At 49.9% G+C, this 21,016-nt stretch overlaps 1 protein-coding gene across 3 annotated transcripts in view; it reads left to right on the forward strand.

Moving 5' to 3' along the window:
• FRAS1 (Fraser extracellular matrix complex subunit 1) overlaps positions 1 to 21,016 on the forward strand; it is a 146,780-nt gene that overhangs the window by 119,584 nt on the left and 6,180 nt on the right. For 2 of the 3 annotated variants that reach the window (XM_082759237.1, XM_082759238.1), the window contains 27 exons: positions 254 to 389; positions 604 to 794; positions 1,213 to 1,366; positions 1,739 to 2,002; positions 2,760 to 2,948; positions 3,271 to 3,390; positions 3,830 to 4,009; positions 4,513 to 4,637; positions 5,308 to 5,448; positions 6,055 to 6,282; positions 6,571 to 6,684; positions 7,955 to 8,105; positions 9,014 to 9,173; positions 9,695 to 9,857; positions 11,139 to 11,385; positions 11,997 to 12,341; positions 12,639 to 12,799; positions 13,186 to 13,333; positions 14,224 to 14,429; positions 14,894 to 15,050; positions 15,238 to 15,438; positions 16,175 to 16,362; positions 16,548 to 16,823; positions 17,803 to 18,035; positions 18,375 to 18,535; positions 18,940 to 19,154; positions 20,866 to 21,016. In XM_082759237.1, the coding sequence (XP_082615363.1) occupies positions 254 to 389; positions 604 to 794; positions 1,213 to 1,366; positions 1,739 to 2,002; positions 2,760 to 2,948; positions 3,271 to 3,390; positions 3,830 to 4,009; positions 4,513 to 4,637; positions 5,308 to 5,448; positions 6,055 to 6,282; positions 6,571 to 6,684; positions 7,955 to 8,105; positions 9,014 to 9,173; positions 9,695 to 9,857; positions 11,139 to 11,385; positions 11,997 to 12,341; positions 12,639 to 12,799; positions 13,186 to 13,333; positions 14,224 to 14,429; positions 14,894 to 15,050; positions 15,238 to 15,438; positions 16,175 to 16,362; positions 16,548 to 16,823; positions 17,803 to 18,035; positions 18,375 to 18,535; positions 18,940 to 19,154; positions 20,866 to 21,016 (5,005 nt within the window). The remainder of the gene's footprint in view (positions 1 to 253; positions 390 to 603; positions 795 to 1,212; positions 1,367 to 1,738; positions 2,003 to 2,759; positions 2,949 to 3,270; positions 3,391 to 3,829; positions 4,010 to 4,512; positions 4,638 to 5,307; positions 5,449 to 6,054; positions 6,283 to 6,570; positions 6,685 to 7,954; positions 8,106 to 9,013; positions 9,174 to 9,694; positions 9,858 to 11,138; positions 11,386 to 11,996; positions 12,342 to 12,638; positions 12,800 to 13,185; positions 13,334 to 14,223; positions 14,430 to 14,893; positions 15,051 to 15,237; positions 15,439 to 16,174; positions 16,363 to 16,547; positions 16,824 to 17,802; positions 18,036 to 18,374; positions 18,536 to 18,939; positions 19,155 to 20,865) is intronic. The other variant, XR_014317396.1, reaches the window with a different exon arrangement.

A 21,016-nucleotide genomic window follows, 5' to 3' on the forward strand; every position in this document is an offset into this window, starting at 1 on the left:
TTCCCCGATAAAGCACTCACAGGCTCCTCTTTAGGGCCAGGCAGGCTTTGTTCTTCGCATCCCACTTTACCTCCCAGCAGATTTCATACTTAACAGATTTGGGGGAGGGTGGGACAAGACTTCAGAGAAACGAGAGCACTGTGAGGACCAGGGAAGCCTCCTCCACGGAGGGATGCTGCAGGCTTGTTCAGTAACGATTCGCGTGGTGCTGTGCGCAGTGGCTGTAGTTCTGTTGTATCTTTTTGTTTTCCAGGTGGATGAGGGAGGCAGGGTCCCGCTGCTGGCTCATCACCACTTAGCTGAAGATTATGATAGTGCTGCCAAGGAAGACCTGAGGGTCACGGTTATCACTCTGCCCATGTATGGCTACATTGAAAACACCAAGACAGGTAAACGGGGCACTGAGGACTGCAGCTTTCCTAATGTCTGCTCTAATGCAGCAGGTGGACCTACTGCTGCTACAAAGGTCACAAGATGAGTGGAAACTCATGTTATAGGAGTGAACATCTGTCAGTGTGCCACTCCTCTCTTAATGCTGCTGCTTTTATTTTTAGTTTGTCTGTGAGCTGAACGTCCTTTCACCAGAGGCATTCTGTTGTGCAGGTGAGAGTTTCGGGCCGCAGGGCACTGTGACCACAGACGCCTCCTTTTCCGTTCAAGACGTCCTAGAGAGCAGCATTTACTACTTCCAGAGCGTCCATGAGAGCATCGAGCCGACAAGTGATGTTTTCAGCTTCTACGTGAGCGATGGCTTCAGCCAGTCTGAAGTGCACAGCATGAACATCACCATCCAGGTGTGCCCGTGCTCTCTGGCCGTCAGAGCCCTCTCTGACACAGACACTTGGCTCTTAAAGTGCAGCTCCCTCGAACCGTGAGCTTTCCTCACACCTTTGTAATGCATGGGAAGTGGATTAAAGAGAGTTTCCTTCCTCCTATCTGTTTCCTTCCCCTAGTACAGGGCCATAATTCCCCTGTCACACCACGGAGTAGTTGTGCATTGCAGCCTCTTCCCCAGGGCTTATTTCTCGGCTTCCTTCTCCCTCTTAGAAGCCTCCACAGTGCTGGAGAGATTTGGAAAGACCTATGTAGTTCATGCATTGGTACCAGCAGCAGTACTGTCATTTGGGAGCTTGTATTTCATTCAGGTAGGCAGCAGTCATTTCCCCTGGGCCATTTCCCTTTTCTGATTGTGTCCCCTTGGGATCCGTGCAGCGGCAGAACGACGAGCCCCCAAAGATGGTGCTGGAGCCTGTCAGGGTGCACGAGAGCTCAGGTGTGGTCGTTACCAACGCCTCCCTCAACCTGCAGGACTTGGACACCCAGAACAGTGAGCTCGTCATCGTGGTTACCAAAAGTCCTGACCATGGTAAGTCCTGACACAGTGGGGTTGGAGCAGGGACATCTGTCTGTGCATCTGTGTGTGTGTGTCTAATACCCCTGATGTGAGAGAGAAGCCTGGCATGTTTGTATAAGGCACGTTTAGTCAGTGTTTGGAGCAGCAATTGTGCTTCAGGGCAGACCTGTTCTTTGAGGGTTTTTCCTATTTGAGAGGGAAAAGGGGGACTGCACCCATTTCCTTGGGAAGTTCCCTTTTGTGTTACCCTGTTTGCTAAACTAGCGGGGGCTGTGTGCCATTTTTCAGATCTCACGTATGTAGTCAAGTTCTTAGCAGTTTCCTCAGTTCTTCCAGCAAGGCCACATCCGCTCCCATGATTTTCGTGCATCTCTCATTTGTCAGGTCATCTTCGCAGGAGGAAGACTGCTGCAGAGCCCCCAGAGCACGGCCGTGTGCTGCCTCTGGGCTCGTCCTTCACCTACCAGGACATTCTGGATGAGCTGATCGTTTATACTCAGAGCGGTGCGGCAGCGCAGACCGACGAGTTTGGCTTCTCCATCACGGATGGCCTCTACACGCAGACGGGGAGGCTGCAGTTCTCCATGGAGCTGCCAAAGCAGCAGCTACCCACGCTGGCTGTCAACAGGGGCCTGCAGCTCCCTGCTGGTATGGGGAGGGGGCAGAATGGTATCGCTTGTTCAGGCAGCCCCCTGGGAGACACTTGTCATCTCCCACTGAGTGTAATTTCAAGGTGGAGGTGTGTGCTTTTACCTCTGATTTGACTGGGAAGGTCTTTTAAAAATGATCTTCTCCTCGTAGGATCAATGGTCTGTTGCAAGGGAAGTGGGCAGGGGAAAAATAATCATAGGCAGAGATATTTTCATGTTATTGCAGGAGGGGATGCTGTAGTTAAGCACTGCCTCCCCAAAACAAATGTACAGTCTAGGGTTTTCTGTCTGTTAGTTGGGAAGGGACACGTGTTAGAGCACCTAACCGCAGCCCTGACAGACAGCTGCTGTCCGAGCCTGCTCACCTCTCAGAAACTTGCCCTGCACTCAGCTTGATTTCACATTTCTGAAAATGTGGCAGCTCTAGGTAAGCTGTGATGGCTCTGTGCAGGGCTGTTAAGAAGTATGCGAGGTTGAAAACCACTCTGCCATGCCAGTAAAATGCCCACACAGTTTTTAGCCCTGTGCTCCCCAGAATGCTGATGGAGGCTCTGGACAAGCCAAGTCCTCATAGATGAGCCCTCTGCTTGTTTTACTTGTGGTGGAGTTCTCCTTTCCCCCCTGGAATTGCATCTTCCTTGGTTGTGTAAAACAGGACCTCACCTACTATTTATAGGCTATCTAGTCCAGTCTAGACAAGTCACTCGGCTGGGTTGGCTGAAGCTGTTTGTGAGCTTTTTTGTTCTCTGGCCCAGGCTCTGCAGCACACCTCACAGCTCAGCACTTGAAAGCAGCAGCTCCTTATCCAGATGACACAATGATCAGATTTGTCATGAAGAAGGACCCCAGCGTGGGCCGTCTGCAGCTGACTACTACTGATAATCCAGTCCAGATCTCTGTCAAAGGACCTGTCAAAAGTTTCACCCAGGCTGATATAAATAAAGGTGAGGATGCCTGACTTCAGATAATCGTGGCAAGTAAAAAGTGGCCATATCTTTTTGAGAGGGGAAGGATGATTTGAAGCAGGGAAGGGAGAGGGAAAGAAGTAAGAAGATAAAGTTGTTATGGTAGAGGAGAAACACGTCACTAAGGAAGTGTTAAAAAATCTCTCTCAGCAGGAGAGAAAAAAATAAAGAGAAAAAGTAATGAAACCCAAGTCCAGGAGCTGCAAGTCTCTTGACTTACAGTGCCAGCCTGGTTCCAAACTAGGAATTAAATGAAGTTGCCTGTAATAAACCACGTCTTTCCTCCTGTCCCTCTCTCCAGGGCAAGTGGTATACAGTCACAAGAAGGGAGATCCTGATGGAAATTTTGCCTTCACCTTTGATGTGATCGATGCAGATGGCAACAAACTGATGGACCAGGTTTTTTATATTCGTATTTTAGGTAAATTATAGTGCTGAAGTTATGTTATTATTGCTGCAAAGCTCAGGCCTTCATAGATTTCCATCCCACATGTACAGCAAGTTAAGATGTAATTCTTGAGATGTGGTATTTACTCTCTGTTAATTCCAAGGCCTTTGAAACTTGGGGTATGGGGAGAGTTTGAGGAGGTAAAGATTAGCTCTTTGGCTTCTGACAAACTTGCTGAAAAAGACAGAAAAATTCCCCCATAATGTCTAGATTGTCTTAAGACATTTCTGCCCTCTCCATTGATCACAAGACCCAGCGTACTCATTAATTCCCAGTCTGGGAGGGTTCCCTTAGTGTAGGGCGTTCGTGTGCCTGTTGTCTTGCTTGAGCACAAATACCCAGCGGGAATAACACGAAGAGAAGGAGGGGAACAACCTCCTAACTCAGTCTGCTTTGCATTTAACCCTTTCAGAGGACAGATTTCCCCCTTCCATCACTGCTAACAAAGGGCTGGTCTTGGATGAGAACTCGGCGAAGAAGATCACAACCCTGCAGCTCTCTGCCACCGACCAGGACAGCGAGCCAGCCCAGCTCCAGTACAGGCTCACCAAGCAGCCGCAGCTGGGGCACCTGGAGCACGCGGCCTCCCCAGGTTAGCAGGAGAGCATTTTGCTTGGCTGGGTGCTCCTAGCAGCAAAGCTCCAGCAGGGCTTTTGAGCCACCCACCCTGGTGAAGAGTTACTTCTAGTCCCCCTCTTGGCCACCGTGTCCCTTGATCGATAAACTCCGGCCTCATCTCGCAGCTGGGCTTTGCAGAAAGGAAGGGGACTAACCAGTGAGTTGTTACAGAATGAAGCTACGTGGTGGTGTGATGGATATGCTAGATGATGAAGTCTGGTAGTTCAGAAGGTTTTTGGTCAATCCTGTGAAATTCAGAAAAGAATTCCATGCAAATGTGATCTGACTTTTAGAGTTGCCTTGAACGCCCCATTATCCACTAGCAGTATGAGCGTCACACTCCTCCCTTCTCAGTTGGTCTAACTCTATACTGTCATGTCATATGCTCCTCTTATTTAGATTACACTCGCCATGTCCAGCTTCCTGTATTTTACCTCTTTCTGTAGCCCATTTTCCCCTACTGTTCTTTTTTTCCAGGGACAAGAATTAGTTCTTTCAGCCAGGCAGACTTGGCCTCTCGCAGCATCCAGTATGTCCACACAAGTGATGTTGAAAAGCATGCAGATGCCTTCACCTTTTCTGTGTCTGATGGGACAAACGAGGTAGGTCACAGCATGTTTTTTCCCCTGAGTCAGAGCAGGCTATTGATTCCATAGGATATGCTCAGAATCAGTTTTCTTCATGTGCTTTCGAGGGAGAGCTACATGTAGCAAAGGAAAGGAAAAAAAGCCATATATCAGCTTGTAATTTGGAAGGTGGTTACCCTGTACTTCCCCTGCTGCCAGGGATGTTATGTACCACAGGGAAGGGGGAGCTACCTGAGGTGTAAGCTCATGAGACTGGTTTACCAAGATTTCAGTGTCTGTTTTTTATCTGTTTACCAATTGGTCCTGGAGATCAGCCTTGATTCACTGCACTGATAAAGTGCCAGAAGTACCGTTAGACCCTTGAGAAATGTCTCCTTCCTGCCTTCTGAAAGGGAGAAATCATGGCTACAAATAGAGAGGTAACAAGGTAGAGTGAGCAGTGGAGGTAGAAGTGCATTTCCATAAATGTGCCAGAAAGAGGAAGAAGAAATTAGTGCAGAAGGATAGAAGAGCCGTATTTACAGGATCTGAGCTTAGAAGCTCTTGTTGATTCACTAAACAAGTCCAAAATGAAGTGACCCAAGCTTAGTGGATCACTGTGGTCTCCTTATAGTGTTACCATTTCAGTGGAGCTGTGCTTTTGGTAGGCTGAATTCACTGAGAGAGGCTTTTTCTCCTGTCCCAGGTGAGCCAGACGTTTGACATCACCATAAACCCCGTGGATGACTCCTTACCTGTAGTGCAAAGCCTGGGGATGAGAGTTCAGGAAGGTGTGAGAAAAACCATCACAGAGTTTGAGCTTAAAGCAACAGATGCTGACACAGAGGTAAGGCAGGACTCCCCTTTGTCTCCTCTCTCCCTTTTTCTGTTGCACATCTGGCCTATCAGAAAAATGGGCTTGCATTCAAAGAAAGAGATTATACTGAGTGTCATCCCTCCCTGCACATACCCTGTCTGATCACAGCTTCAAACAAACTGCTTGTGGGAGGCCTGGCTTGTATATAAATAGATGAACGAATGTTTGAGCAAAGCAAAGCCCTGGCTTGAGAAACACGTACTTCATCTGGGATGTCTCTGAGACACACAAACAACAAACCTGCATGAAAAATGGTTAGAAGTTGTCATCAGAGCAAACCTTTGCCCTGTCCCACCTTCCCTCTGAACACTGTGGATTTAACATGAGCTGAGGTCTTGATACTGCATTTATGCTTGGCACAGATAAAAATGGCATTTCCTCCTACTCCTCCTGGGTCTGGCTTTTTTGAGAGACGAGGACAGGCAGGGCTCATGGTGAATCAATCCAGTGTGCAGTGCTGCCTGCCAGCCACTGACTAGGAAGACTGGGTGCAGAGAGTCCTTCCCCAGGGCTGTAGGGACCTTCCTGACCTGGTCCTGAAGTTGTAGTTGGTGCCACCCTGTCTCCTTGGTGCAGGCTGAGTCAATTACGTTCACGGTCGTGCACCCCCCTCGCCACGGCCTGATCGAGCGCAGCAGCAGTGGGCAGCGCTACCACCCCACCACCACCTTCACCATGGAGGACGTCTACCAGAGCCGCATCAGCTACAGTCACGACGGCAGCAACTCGCTGAAGGATCGCTTCGCTTTCACCGTGTCCGACGGGACCAACCCCTTCTTCGTTGTGGAAGAAGGAGGGAAGAAGGTAAGCGGACAGAGAGGGAGGCAAGAGAGACCACGGAACCAGGTGGTTGGAGGCTGCCTCCTCTCAGAGGAGGGAGACTTGGCTGCTGTTGCTCCACTGAAGATAGGGGCTCAGTATTCTTGGCTGTGTGATGCCATGTGCTTGGTCAGTGGCGTAATGGCAAACTTCATGCCTGCAAACTTGCCCCAGGACCTTGATCCTAACCGATCTGACGGGAGCAAGGCTGATAATGTGGTGGCCAAGGCTCTGACTCCCAAAGTAGCATCCATCTCTCTGACCTTTGCTCAGGTTGTGACAGCCGCACCGCAGCGCTTCAAAGTGGACATTCTCCCTGTGGATGATGGGACACCCAGGGTTGTCACCAACCTGGGTTTGCAGTGGCTGGAGTACATGGACGGCAAGGTAACTGGTTGTCTGGGTTTGGATTAGATTGTTTCTCAGGCTGTTCCAGAAGAAGTGGCTTCACAGGATGAACCTGGGTGATCCTTCAGCATTTTGAGTTCTGTGATAGACCGCAGGTGCCCCTTTGAGCTCATGGAGCATCTTGGAAAAGACAGAGGTGTGCAGGGATGCCTGCACTGCAGCTCAGCTAATCCAGGCAGTGTGGCTCCAGGGCACAAAATTGCTTCCTTCCCTTCCATCAGCAGGACCACCATTCTGGCTCTTCTTGGCTCTTGCACGAGCTGTCCAGCTCAGTACAGCTCCTGCCCACCTCGTGGGACAGAGGTGTCCTGCCCCTCGCCCTCCTTCCCCAGGCAATGCGTTTTCAGTTTTGCTGATGGCAGAGAAGCCTTGCTTATGTGCTGCAGCAGCCACAGGAGAGATGTACGGCTCCCAAAGAAACATGGTACAGGGTTTTCTTGCCATGATAGGCCTTTGTTTTGCTGAAGTCTAAACAAAACCCCAGGGAGTGATATCTCATGCTCATTTTTGAGGACCCAGCATTAACAGCAAAGAAGTACTTCGGTTCTTCCCCAGAAAAAGGATTTGGAAAGCACGGTATTAAGAAATTGTATTAAGAAGTAGCTACCTCAGCTCAAATTCCTGACTTTGGAAAAAGCACTCCTGCAGCCTCAGGCAGTTTAATTCTTTCTCTCGTTTTCTGCCACTTTTAAAGATGTTTTCTTTTTAGAGAGAAAGCAAAAATGGGGTGGAAATGAGGCACATCTGTGTGAGGTCATTTGAAAGAGGATTAGTACAAGCTCACTAAAGCAGCATGAACTGTCGTGAGTGCAACCCTAAACTTCAGGCTGTTTGCAAAAAATTTTGGCAAAGCCAGGGCTCACCTGAGCATCAGCCCAGTTCATGGAGTGGTTTCCAGGTGAACCAAGGTTTGTCGTATCTTCTAGCCCCAACTAGGTAGGGCTCAGCAGTGTGCTCTGAATTCACTTTTCTTTTAGCCCCTCTCCTCCCCCCCTTTTTTTTAATTAAACCATATCTGAGACAGAATTTGAATCCTTCCCGTGCTGTCAAACATGATGAGGGACATACCTCAGGCTCCGCAGCCTCTGGGTGTTCACAGGGCCACTCTGTGCCACGTGCTCTTCAACAGCCCAGCTTCTCCCTCGTGGGACTGTGGCAGAGGAGTGGTTGGATTTGGGGATGAATAATCAATCAGATTTGCACTGCTGGATCTCCAGAGTTTAACTCCCTCATTTTGGCTTTAATCCAGGCAACCAATCTGATCACCAAGAAGGAATTATTAACGACAGATCCCGACACAGAGGACAAACAGCTGATCTATGAGATAACGAACGGTCCCAGAAATGGTTATGTGGAGAACAAGCTGAAGCCAGGAACAGCGGTGACCACCTTTACTCAGGGTATGGAAGATGAGCTTTATTTTGTTGCTTTTTGCCTTCAGCTGCTTCATGGTGTTAAGGTAGCCTGTGTGAGGGGGAAAAAATGGTGGGAGGAGCGAAGACAAGGGGCAAAATCTTATCCAGAACTTCCCTGACTTCAGGGGAGTCTTATACTGCCCAGTCAGGAGAGTGTTGCTCTTTTGGAATCTCAAAGGTGTGTCCCAAAGTAAGAAGTGAACTTTACTGTTGATTGCAGAAAGCCTGTAGGGGTTTTTTTGATGCCGACCTGTGTCCTGTTGTGTGCCCTGTTTCTCCAGACTTGTTAGAGCTAGAGATTTGGCTTGGGACAATACAGAGCAGTGCAGATTTTGCACGTGGATCTAATAATCCTAAGGTCTGGGAGATGTTTCTCCAGTACCGCAGAGTAATCAGCATGTAGAAACTTCACTCCTCCAGGACCATGGGACCCTCTATTAGCAACACGAGGTGAGGCAGTAACTCTGCTTCCTGCGCCCCTCTGCTCTTTCTGCTTGCTGCCTCCAGATTGCCCCAGGCAGGCTGAGAGTGAGGTGGGAGCACAGCCTTCAGCATTTCTGCTGCTGCAGTGTGCAGAGCCTCGCACCGTACCGTTAGGTCCTGTACAAATGCAGTCAGCAGTTCTGCCTGTCCCTTTGCATCAGGCCTTGCCAGCCAAGCCTGGCGTCCTGTGTGCTCAGAAAAAAATGGAAAAGACCAAAATTATTTGAATCTCAGCAACGAGAATGAGCCCTGCTAGGACGTGCCACCTGATAGAACAGAGCTGAAATGCTCATCAGAGCTGCACAGCCCTGATCCGGGTGGCTGTGCAGATCTGTGTGTGTCTGCACTGCTCCTCCGTAAAAGTACTGCTGACCTTCTGCGTTAGCTCACTGGGTGTCTCCTCCCGGCAGAGGATGTGAACCAGGGCCTCGTTCGGTACGTGATGCACAAGGAGAAGGTTCAGGAGACCATGGACAGCTTTCAGTTCCTAGTGAAGGACAGCAAACCCAATGTGGTCGGTGGCAATGTCTTCCACATCCAGTGGTCCCTCCTCAGCTTCACCTCCACCAGGTAAATGGCGTGGGGCTTACAGCACTCCTCTAACAGGTGGGGTCTGGTCAGGAGCGAGGCAGGCTGAGCCCTCTCACGTGTGATAGACCTACAACTTAGAAATGAAATTCTGGGGCAATTGCCATTGTTTGTGCCTGTGTTTCCCTGGCACCCCCTCAGGACTGATGTCTTGGTTCAGCAGCACACCCAGCAGTCACGCTGCTGATTTCTGCCTGTGCCAGGGAGCCAACAGCAGCAGGAGTTGGGAACTCGTGTGTGCGAGTGAGGAGGGCTGCCTGCCGGGTTACCTGTGGAGCAGGGTTGTGAATAGCTGACGCCTGCCTGAGCCCCTGGTTATTCGCACGCCTCGGATTTTCCGCGGGGGCAGCAGCCAGCATGAGTCTATTTGTGTCCATATAAACACACGGGGTTTGCTGCCCAGCCCGAAGGTCTTGATCCCCATGTTCCCTGTAGGACTCCAGTGCCTTTGGCTTGCGGGCTAAGTGGTGCCAGTTACTTGTCTCTGCTTGCTGCGCTTCCAGCTACAACGTCAGCGAGAGCGCAGGCTCTGTGAGCGTCGCTGTGCGGCGGCTCGGGAACCTCAACCAGTACGCCATCGTCCTGTGCCGCACCGAGCAGGGAACGGCCACCGCCAGCTCCGGGCCGCAGCCTGGAGGGCAGGACTACGTGGAGTACGCGGGGCAGGTAGGCTGGGGGCGCCGCGGGACGGAAGGTTACATTTTCACCTGGGATGCCTGGGCGCTGCTGTTGTGTTCTTCTGGCCTGGCAGCTCCCTCGTGTTGAGTGGTTGATGCATCCTGAGGGTGAGAAGGGTGGAGAGGCAGGGCTCAGCACCTCCGAGTCAGAGCATGCTGCAGAGTGAACGGCCTCTGTGCTTCTTAGAAGGCTGAGAAGTGGTGCAGCCAAGAGAACTAAATTGCTAGGCTGCATGTAAACATAGTGACGTCTACAATAATAAGCATCTGAGCTGGAATGTTTAAGCCCACAAGAGGAAGGGTACTCTTAGGCAGTAACTTACTCTTGTTTTGCCTTTATTTGAAGATTTGACTGCACAGTAGTTGCACAAGTAATTGTTAGGATTTTCCCCTGTCCCTGGCCATTTCTTCCTTTAGAGTCCTTAGCATAGAGACACCAGCAGTTCCTGAAGGATTTCTGTCTCCCCAGTGCTGTGCATGAGATCAGGTTATCTCCATCCTTCCACTTCTTTCCTTCTCTCTGCAGTTGAGGACTGTGTTAATCATCCTCAACAAAGCACTGGGAATTCACAGTGACATCTTTTTCCCCAAAGGCTCTCTTGACACTTTTCCAGAAAGCTCACTTTTAATGGTGATCAACCCTTTTTCTGCCTTGACCTGTACTGTGTTAACCCCTGATTTTTCTAACTGTTGCTGATGTGATAGAAGTATTGACATGACTTGGTGAGTATTTCTTCTTCTTCGAGCAATAATTCTTTCAATTTAAGTAGGTTTTGTGATCCTATGACCTTGAGCAAAGTTCAATGTTCATGCACAAGAGCTAGCAACGCTGTTGCCTGGTAAAGTGTATGATGCCTGTGATTTTAGAGTCTCAGTAAAGCTGATAAAAACACAGAGGAGACTATTTCCTTTCTAAAAAAAATGTGTTTTATTTGCCTTCAGAAGAGGGTCCCTTTTTCCATCAGGATTTCATGTTGGCAGATATGTTTTGCAGCAGTGTTGTGACAGATTACAAGCTTGGCAGGCTTGCCTGGATAGGAATGTCACTCACAACCATGTGAAAGCCTAAAACATGACTGAGATGAGAAGGGTGGGGGCCTGCAAGCTGCATTTGCTGCTGCCTTTGGCCTCTGCTAGCCATTTGTCCTTGGTTAAGGTCGGTGTACGGAGCTGCCTACGCACAGGGTGTGACTGAGGCCAGGGTGGTGCAGGAAGGACAGAAAGTTTCAGACCCCAGTCCAGAGAGAGCAGCCCGCTTTCTGCCTTGCAGGTGCAGTTTGAGGAGCGGGAGGACACCAAGGCCTGCACCATCGTCATTAACGATGACGAGGTCTTTGAGAGCGCAGAGAGCTTCACCGTGGAGCTCAGCATGCCGGCCTACGCGCTGCTGGGGAGCGTCACCCGGGCCACGGTCACCATCACTGACGCGGAGGATGAGCCCACCCTGCAGTTCGACAGGAAGACGTACCATGTCAGCGAGAGCACCGGCGTGCTCTCTGCTCCTGTTGAAAGAAAAGGTGGGTTGAGTCCGAACCCGCCCTGCCACGGGGCTGGATGAGGAGCCAGCAGTAGCATATTATACGCTTGCCAAGCTCAGGCAAGTGACAGTTTCCTGCCAGCAAGCAAACAGTGCCCCCCGCAAAAAAAAACAAGTGGTGTTCCCTGGGGGATTGTTTGTTCATGATTTTGGGGACAATTCTTTGATTTTTCAGAAGTAGTTTTGTGGTACAATTGAGATGACAAGAAACAAGGGAAGGTGGCTTAATTTTTTTTTCTTCCTCAGCTCTGCCATTAAGATTCACCAAACATGTTAAAGCTTCATGTCTTTGGATCTGTTTCTTCTCCCAGAATGAGCCTGTATTTATTTGCTGCTTCCTGGTGATCTAGATATTGTGTTTTGTGAGGACCCCATCACTGTGCTAGATATTCTTTCAGAGGCAAAGTCAGAAGTTAGACCAAAGCCAAGTTTGGTGGAAGTTTAGGAGTAGGGATGGTTTCTCCCCTGCTTCTCTAGTGAGTGCTGCATTATTGTCTAAGTGAATGGTGTATAATGTCTCCATATAATTACTCCAGATGGAGTAATAAAACTTCCATAAAGCCATGTTTTTTTTTTCCTGTTGCATCTTAGGGGATACGGGCAGCACCGTGTCTGCTGTCTGCTACACCGTCCCCAAATCCGCCAAGGGAAGCAGCCCGTATATGCTGGAATCCGGCTCCGACTTCAAGTCCAGGGGGATGACGGATGAGAGCCGCATAGTTTTTGGACCGGGCGTTAGCGTGTCGACGTGCGATGTCACGCTGATCGATGACAGCGAATACGAGGAGGAGGAGGAGTTTGAGATCGTGCTGGCCGATGCTTCGGACAACGCGCGCATTGGCAGCCGGGCTTCAGCCAGCGTCTTCATCGCGGGTCCCAACGATGCCTCCACGGTGTCCCTGGGGAATGCTACCTTTGCTGTCAGTGAGGCTGCAGGTAAAGAGTGGCAGGGGCTCCCCCAGGGCTGCTCTGCATCGTGTGGGTGCTTACTGTGGAAGCGTGCTTCTAACAGGTTGAAGCATTAGAAAGGCTGATTGAGGACACGACAGCAGAAACACAGGAGATCTGCAGAGAGTTTATAATCTTTCCTCTGTCCCTGAGGGGGAGGCTGGGGGTTGTTCTCCTCAACAGCCTGTGCTCAGTGAGGTACAGCGATGAAGGGAGAGAAGTGGTTTTGTGATATGCACCTGCTTTCTAATCTTGGTTCTCGTTTGTGTGCAATGGGTGATGCAGGAAACATTGAAATTCCAGTCCTCCGGCAAGGACCCGATCTCTCAACCCCCGTCTCAGTGTGGTGTGCCACTCGGACATCAGACCCTCCGTCTGCCAGCCCGGGAATTGATTATATCCCCAGCTCCAGAAAAATAGAATTCAGGCCAGGCAAGACAGAAGAGGTGAGGACCCACTTTGTCTCCTGATGAGTCTGCCCATCTGAGGACATTTCTTGCTCATATACGTGCACGCTCTGTATTTGCTATTTTAGTATTTTGAAAATCCTCTCAGGGCCACTTGAGAATTGTTAATGAATCTGCTAGGCACTCATTTGCATCAGATCAGTGCTCCAGTCAGAGAAGATTCAGTCAGGCCACCTCTCCTGAGATGAAGGTTGTTGCCTTTTCTGTGAAACGATATGCTGGACTTATCTACAGCATTGCTGCCATCGATTAGTGAACTTAGAACAGACCTGACATAATGACTTTACATAAGAAACCCAGAAGTGAGTGCCACAAAAGATGACAGCTTTCCGTCTTTAAAAGAGGGTCTTCTGTTTTCCTCCTAGTTCTGCACTCTGACAATCCTGGACGATGCTCAGTACCCCGTGATAGAAGGGCTGGAGACATTTGTTGTTTATCTCAGCTCACCCCATGGAGCAGAGCTAACAAAACCCTTCCAAGCAATTGTAGCCATTAATGACATCTTCCAGGACGGTAAGTTATCCGTGGCGGCTCTGCCTAGTCCGTGCTAGCCTCTTCCTTAACACTTGCACACAGGAGGAGGCTCATCCAGGTGAGGTTATTCTAGGCTGGATTTAGTCTGTTTTCCTGTGTTTCTCCCATTGCATTTGGCTGCCCTGTTTCTGTCCATGCATCATGGCCCACAAGACCCTGGAGTCTTTGGAAGTGCAGAATGAACTCTCCTGTAGTGTTCACTCCCCTCTAGCCATTCTTGGCCTCTGCTCAGAGCTCAGTCCCCATTCATGATTTTTGTGGGCTGAACTCCTCTTACTACGTGAGATTGTTTCACCTCATGTTGCCTTTCTGTTGTGTTTTAACCTCTCTCATGTTTGCTTGCTTAAGGAAAGCACACACTGTGTAATCTTAACTTTGTAGTAGTCCTCTTTGCAGCTAGTAATTTCTTCCATGTCTGTCCACAAACAGTAGGATAATGCTTTGAGACCTAGCCCATACTTCGGTAGAGTCCTCACACAGTCCCTGCTCGCCAGGCCTCACAAACACACGTTCCCTGCACCACTAGCCCTGTTTTGTTCTTCAGCACATTGGAACAGCACCAAAATGTCAGGGAAGGAACAAGTTTCAGCAGCCATTGAAAGCAGGTGACTAAGAGGTGATGAAGAGAGAGAGCTTCCTTCTGCAGGGCTGCAGGGTCTGCCAGTCCTGTGCTCTTTGGAGGGCTGATAGCAGTCACAGTCACTGGTTTATCTGAAACAAAATCCTCTTCTGAAGCACAGCAAAACTGCCGCTTCATTCTCTGGCTGTCAGGCTCCATGCAGCAGTTCTCCAAGGGTGTATGTGCTTTGATCAGCTCTTCTCACTCTGCGAATTCAATGCTGCCTGACACCCTTCATTGCCTTCTGCAGTGCCAAGCATGCAGTTCACCAAGGATGCGTTCACGGTGAAGGAGAAGGAGGGAACTCTGCACATCCCCATCTTCCGCACTGGTGACCTGAGCTACGAGTCCTCTGTCAGGTGCTACACCCAGAGCCAGACCGCAGAGGTCATGGAGGACTTTGCAGAGAGGAGGAATGCAGAGGAGTCCCGCATCACTTTCTTGAAAGGGGAGAAGGTGAGCTGTGAACCTGGCTTATAGGGAGAGCGAAGTACTGGTGGGAGAGGTTCAGATCTCCTGCCTGACTCTGCATTGTCAGGGGAGCTGACGGAGGCTGTCAGAACTGGGTTCGTAGATGCGCAAGGTCACAAATCCTTCTGGTCCTGGAAATAGGACGTGACTGTGGAGGTCTTTGTTTCATGATAAAACTGGTTAAAACATAAAATGCCAATCCTCTGTGTCAGAAGGACTCAGGATTGGTGTAGCAGAGAGCTAAGGGCTTGTGCAAGCTGATGTCTTCACTGCTGTCTTTCATTGTGTAACCGTGTGATTTGACCACACCGAAGAAGTAGCCTTAACAACAGAAGGGCTCTTCTTCCATGACAGGCAGTACTCAGACAAACAACCCTAGACAGGGAGGAAACAAGGTAGCTCCAGGGAATTTATCAGTGTCTGCTGTTCTCTCATTTGCTTGGCTCTAGGTGAAAAACTGCAGTGTTTACATCAGTGATGACTCTGCCTTTGAACCAGAGGAGCAGTTCCAGGTCTACCTTGGTAGCCCGCTTGGAAACCATTGGAGTGGAGCTAGGATTGGGAAGATGGACGTGGCAACCATAACCGTCACCAACGATGAAGATGGTAAGCGAGGAAGCTCAATGAGGATGGAGCTTTTGTCCCCTGCTTGCAAGCCCCTTGCTCTGCAGATCTGTAGATACAGTCTAAAAGGAGCTGGGCTTGGCTCACCCCGCTTGCTGAATGCTGTTCATCTGCAAGCCGTCAGCTGGTGTGCAAACCTGGGGCTCTTTCTTCACCGCTGTCTCTCTAGCACCCACCATTGAGTTCGAAGAAGCTGCCTACCAAGTGCGGGAGCCGCCAGGCCCGGAGGGCGTTGCTGTTCTAAATATCAAGGTGGTCCGCAGAGGGGATCAGAACAGGACCTCGAAAGTCCGCTGCAGCACCCGGGATGGCTCAGCTCAGGCTGGAGTGGATTACTACCCCAAGAGCCGAGTGCTCAAATTCAGCCCAGGTAAAGGGTCCCTGGAGGGAAGAGAGTTATTTTGTTTGTGGTATTTCCTCCGTTTGTTGTTGTGTTTTTTTTTGTTTGTTTGTTTTAGTAACGTATTTCAAATATACTACACGAGGCCTTACCACGTGGTATTTTTTAAGTGTGACTTTCCCTTGGGCTGTAGCCGCACGCTCTGCTACAGCTGTAACTTCGTGAGGCAAAGAGGCTGAACAGCTAGGTGAAGGGTGCCCAGAACAGAGGAAGAAGCCCTGGTATTTGGCAGGTGAGGGAAAAGTGGTCCTCAGAGATTCAGCAGAGATTTTTCAGGATCCTGTAAGAGCGTAGACCGTGTTGCTGAGACCATGAAGCCGTCACAAAACAGTTCTGCCTGCTGGTGAGAGAGAGCATTGTTGCTCACAGCAGAGGTGGGATATACTTCGGATCATAGATTTTTACTACAGACAGCTAATATAAGACAGGCATTATTAATCCCCAGATGGCATCTGCTAGTAAATCTATCACCTGATCAATCAGATCCGTTGTCATAGTCAGTTTTATGTATAGACTCGTGTGTGGAAAGGGCTGAATTATTAGTAGCAATGAGTGGAAATAAAATTTATAATGTGTATTTTATCATAATGTTTCAGTGGTTGTGGCATAGACCAGCTGTGCATTTTTTTAACGAGAACTTCAGAGCAATTTCCAGTGATGAATCGAGTTCGAGTTCTCTCTGTTTCTCTTGCATTTCCTCTCACAGGTGTGGACCACATCATATTTAAGGTGGAGATCATGTCCAATGAAGACCGAGAATGGCACGAATCCTTTTCTCTAGTGCTGGGTCCAGATGACCCAGTGGAAGCTGTTCTCGGAGACACCAGCACTGCCACGGTGACTATTCTGGATCAAGAGGCGTCGGGGAGCCTGATCCTACCAGCACCTCCAGTGGTAAGCTGCCTGTTGCAGTGGATATGGTTTAGTACCCTTTGAGTACAGACTGAAAACTCCAGTGGGTTTCTAAAGTAAAACTAAGAGCTGCAATCATGTGGCAGGCTTAGAGCATGTGGGAAAGATTGTGTTTCCTGCTCCTCCCCTCAGCACCGAGCGAGTGCTGCTGTCTTGCCTCTATCCAGGTCGTCACCCTGGCTGATTATGACCGCGTGGAAGAAGCGACCAAGGATGGTGCCAAGAAATCCCCTTCCCCGGGCTACCCGCTCATCTGTGTCACGCCCTGTGACCCTCACTTCCCCAAGTACGCGGTCACGAAGGAGCGCTGCGGCGAGGCTGGCATCAACCAGTCGTCCATACAGTTCAGCTGGGAAGTAGCAACCCCCACGGATGGGAACGGGGCCAGGTCACCCTTTGAAACAATCACCGACAACACGCCGTTCACCAGCGTCAACCATAAGGTGCGTGGCTGGGTGTTGGCATGGAAGGGCTGCAGAAGCACGTGGCAAAAGTCAGCAGAGGGCTTGGGGCAGGTGTGTCGGGCTGTGCGTTGTGTGATCACTCATATGGGAAATTTGGCACTGAAAAAAAGTGGCTGTGCCTGAAGGGGAGCCCAACACGCTGCTGTGAGCTGTAGTGCCAGCTTTTGGCGGTGCCGTTGGCTGCTTCCTTTCCATCCTGCTCAGGTGGCAGGAGGGGCTGAGCTCGACTTAGGAGCCACTGTTCCTTCGGGCAGTCATTTTGCTGCTTTGCTCCATGTGTGGCCTGGGACCTGTCTGTCCCTGGATGTTCATGTCCTGCCCCACAATCAGAACTGCTATTTTCCTCTAGGTGCTCCCAGTTGTGGTGTCTCAGCTCTTCTCAGGCATCCAGCTCTGTTTCTACACCACGCACACTCATGCAGGAGTCTGAGCCATGTCTGGTGGTGCACAATTCGGTTACATGGAGATTGAGACCTAAAGTCTCCTCAGATTTGGGAGTTAGCACGAGACATGGGGGCCTCTTTGGGGAAATTTATTTTCTTTTGGCTTCCGAAAACTTAGTGCTCTTTCACTGAGCCTGCTGAAAGCACTACTTCTGTCGCTGTGGGAAGCAGCTGTGAGCACTCAGACACTTGAGTAAATCCCTGGTGGCAAGGGACAGATGGAGCTTGGCAGGTCATAAAGAGCTCAGACTCCCTCTTCCCCTTCCATCAGTACGTGGGCAGACTTAAGTAGCTGTAAAGCACCCAACAGATTCGAGCATCTTTTTCAGCACGGGTGACAGTCACACCTGCAACCTCTGGCCAGGCAGACACCGGCACTCACATGCTCCCATTTTGCACATGCAGTTGTCTGCCTTGCCTCAAAACACCGGGACAATGTGATTTTGCCACGCTGAGAGCAGTAATGCTGGTGCGTTTGACCCACGTGCACCTTTCTCTCCCCTTGCTCCCTGCAGGTGCTGGACAGCATTTATTTCAGCCGGCGCTTCCACGTGCGCTGCGTGGCCAAGGCTGTGGACAAAGCCGGCCACGTGGGCACCCCCCTGAGGAGCAACGTGGTCACTATAGGGACGGACAGTGCCATCTGCCACACTCCCGTAGTCGCGGGGACAGCCCGAGGTTTCCAGGCCCAGTCGTTCATTGCCACTCTGAAGTACCTGGATGTCAAACACAAGGAGCATCCCAACAGGTGTGAAGCTGGAGGAGGGGAACGAGGAGACCCCACGTCCCTCGCGCGCCCCCTGAACAGTGCAGGGGGCTGAGGGAAGCGCTCCCGCTCTCTTCCATGTGCCCTGCCCTGCCACAGGGGTGCCCTTCCTCTGGGGAAATGGGAGTTGGTGGGACAGCGTGAGGGGCGGGTGTGTAGATGGGGGAATCTGGCTGTACCTAAATATGAGATGGCCGGTACCAGGCTTGCGCTGTCTGTGCTGCGCTGCTGCATGGTGTGGGGTAGTGCCTGAGGCTCCCGTGCCTGCCAGACCATCCTATCCGCTGCCTCATCCAGGATGATGTTTGATGTTTGTTCCAGGATCCACATCTCGGTGCAGATCCCTCATCAGGACGGCATGCTGCCCCTCATCTCCACCCTGCCGCTGCACAATCTGCATTTCCTGCTCTCCGAGTCCATCTACAGACACCAGCACGTCTGCTCGAACCTGGTCACCATCAGAGACCTTAAAGGCATCTCCGGTAAGTTTTAAAGCCGGCTTTTGTTTTCTGAACTGGGGAGGAGGAGGAACCAGTAAAGAAACGCAGAGTAGGCTCTGTCTTCGTCTGAGCTCTCCTGACATGATGCAAATAATATTTCCTGTAGCAAATAATCTTCCTGTACTAACAGCAGTGAGCAGAGTTGTCCTGCTGAAGATGAGATGCAGTGCATAGGAAATGGTTACATTACAGTGGGGTTAAACAGCATTGCTGTGAAGACCTCTACGTGTTCTGTTTGACCACGGGGGTCATGGAGAGGAGCCAGGAAGTCCCCAGTGTGTTAAAAGTCATCAACACAACCTGAGACTGAAAATGGGACTTCAGTACATGGCCTCAAACTCTTCAAAATCTGGACTGATTGGTGTCCTGATGTCTCTTAATCCCAGAGGCAGGGTTCCTGGATGAAGTAACGTACGATAGCATCGTTCTCGGCCCTGGCTATGACCGCCCTTACCAGTTCGACCCCACGGTGAGAGAGCCAAAGACAATCCAGCTCTACAAGCACCTCAACCTGAAGAGCTGCATTTGGACCTTCGATGCTTATTACGACATGACTGAATTAATTGATGTCTGCGGAGGCTCTGTGACAGCTGACTTCCAGGTGAGATGGCACATCCACAGCTCTTTCACGTCATCCAGATCTTTGTCCATTTTCAGGCAAAGCTCCACTGCGTGTTCATGAACATTTACTGGGTATATTTGCTGCTCTGCTCTGTACAACTGAAGCACGTTTTTCCCCTTTTAGCAAGAGAAGAACATTGCTCTGTGAAATGCACTTAATTAATTTGTTTTGGTTGGGGTCATGTGGGCTTTATTCTTAGAGAGCCTGTAAAATATTTTTTGTTAGCATAAGGGTATGCTAGAAATACAAAACGTTCATACCTGCGCTCTATTCTTCTACAACTTCGACTGTATCCTTAGCCAATATGAATGAGCAAAAAGCAGAGCAGAGGCCCAGCAGTTTGTTCTCCTCAATGGGGTTCCAGTGGTCATGAGAGTTTTTAAGTAATGTCTTAATTAACTAACTGACAGACCAAAAGCCAGAAATGCTCTCTTGTAACGAACAGTGGCTTTTGCTACTAAGATGTGTCTCACTGCCCTCTCGTGGCTGGATTATGCGCGTACATCTCTCTCAAGCGAGCATCTCATCTGCATTAGATACTTGTACTGAATTCCCAGTCAGAATGTTATGGCCAACATAATCTATTTTAATTCCTGCCAGTCTGAAATAGTTTGCTAACTTTCCCTTTATAGCTCCAATTATTTGCACAGATCCAGAGAAGCTCCTTGAACCAAGCAGCTGCATAATTTAGTATGTGGAGACTGGCACCAGCCCCTCTGGCATGTCTCTTCTTGAGCTGTCTCGGGGGCTTGCAGAGTGCAGCTGCACTCCACAGATAAATGCTGTATGCACAGCTGGAGAGCTGTGGCATTCCAGGTGCTCCAAGGGGCGGTTCTGAGCAAGCAGAATCGCTGATTTTTAAAGGGGAAAAATTTTGAGCTAAAGTTGTGACCACAGCTCGTTTTGTCAGGTGTGTTAATGACAGGCCAGTGACAACCTTTTGGTGTATCAGCTTATTGAAAAGTGCAAATTGCTGCATTATGGTAAGTTTGGGATGCCCCAGGAGACTACAGGCAGCTTCATTTATGTCCATTGCAGGTACTCAAACCCACACACTAAGGGGTCTAGAGTGATGCATACACTCTTACCTGATCCTGGACTCAAACTTGAGCTTTCTTGCCTCTTTGGAGAAGCCCGGTGAGGGCTTTCACCATCACTTACTGAGCTTCAGGTTCACAGTGGGTGCAGCAAACTTCCTTGACTGCAGGGAGAAGAGGGCTGCTTTGAGCCCTTTCCAAAATTCTGCTCTCTGTTGGTCAGGGACATTACTTACTAGTTTATCATCCAGTTAATGCAAACAAAAATATTTCATATTTCAAAACAACCTTTAACAAATCTATTCCTGTTGTGTGATACGGCAGAGTAGCATTCCCCAGCCTGCTCGTGCCTGTGCCACAGAGCCTGTGTGATGCAGGGGTACTGAGGATGCTCGGAGGTGAAACAGCGTGCAGTGACCCGTGCTGCTCTCCTCCATGCATGTCTCACCCCAGTACACTGCAGTCTGTAATGTGGATGCAGATGTTTTATTCCTGCAGTGAATAGTTTAGGCACCAAGGGGAAGGCAAAACGACTTGCATCTACGTGCTTTCCCTATTTGCAGAGCAGAACATGAATGAAGTGGGTGCTGTGAGTCCAGGCCAGCGTCTCTCCTTTGCAAAGTGCATATCCACTTACTGGGTTTTACTGACAGGTACGGGACTCTGCTCAGTCCTTCTTAACCGTCCACGTCCCTCTCTACGTGTCCTATATTTACGTGACGGCTCCGAGAGGTTGGGCTTCTCTTGAGCATCACACAGAGATGGAGTTCTCCTTTTTCTACGACACTGTTCTCTGGAGGACAG

This window comes from Aythya marila, assembly GCF_965140915.1.
Source record: "Aythya marila genome assembly, chromosome: 4".
In the NCBI taxonomy this organism is placed as follows: Eukaryota; Metazoa; Chordata; class Aves; order Anseriformes; family Anatidae; genus Aythya; species Aythya marila.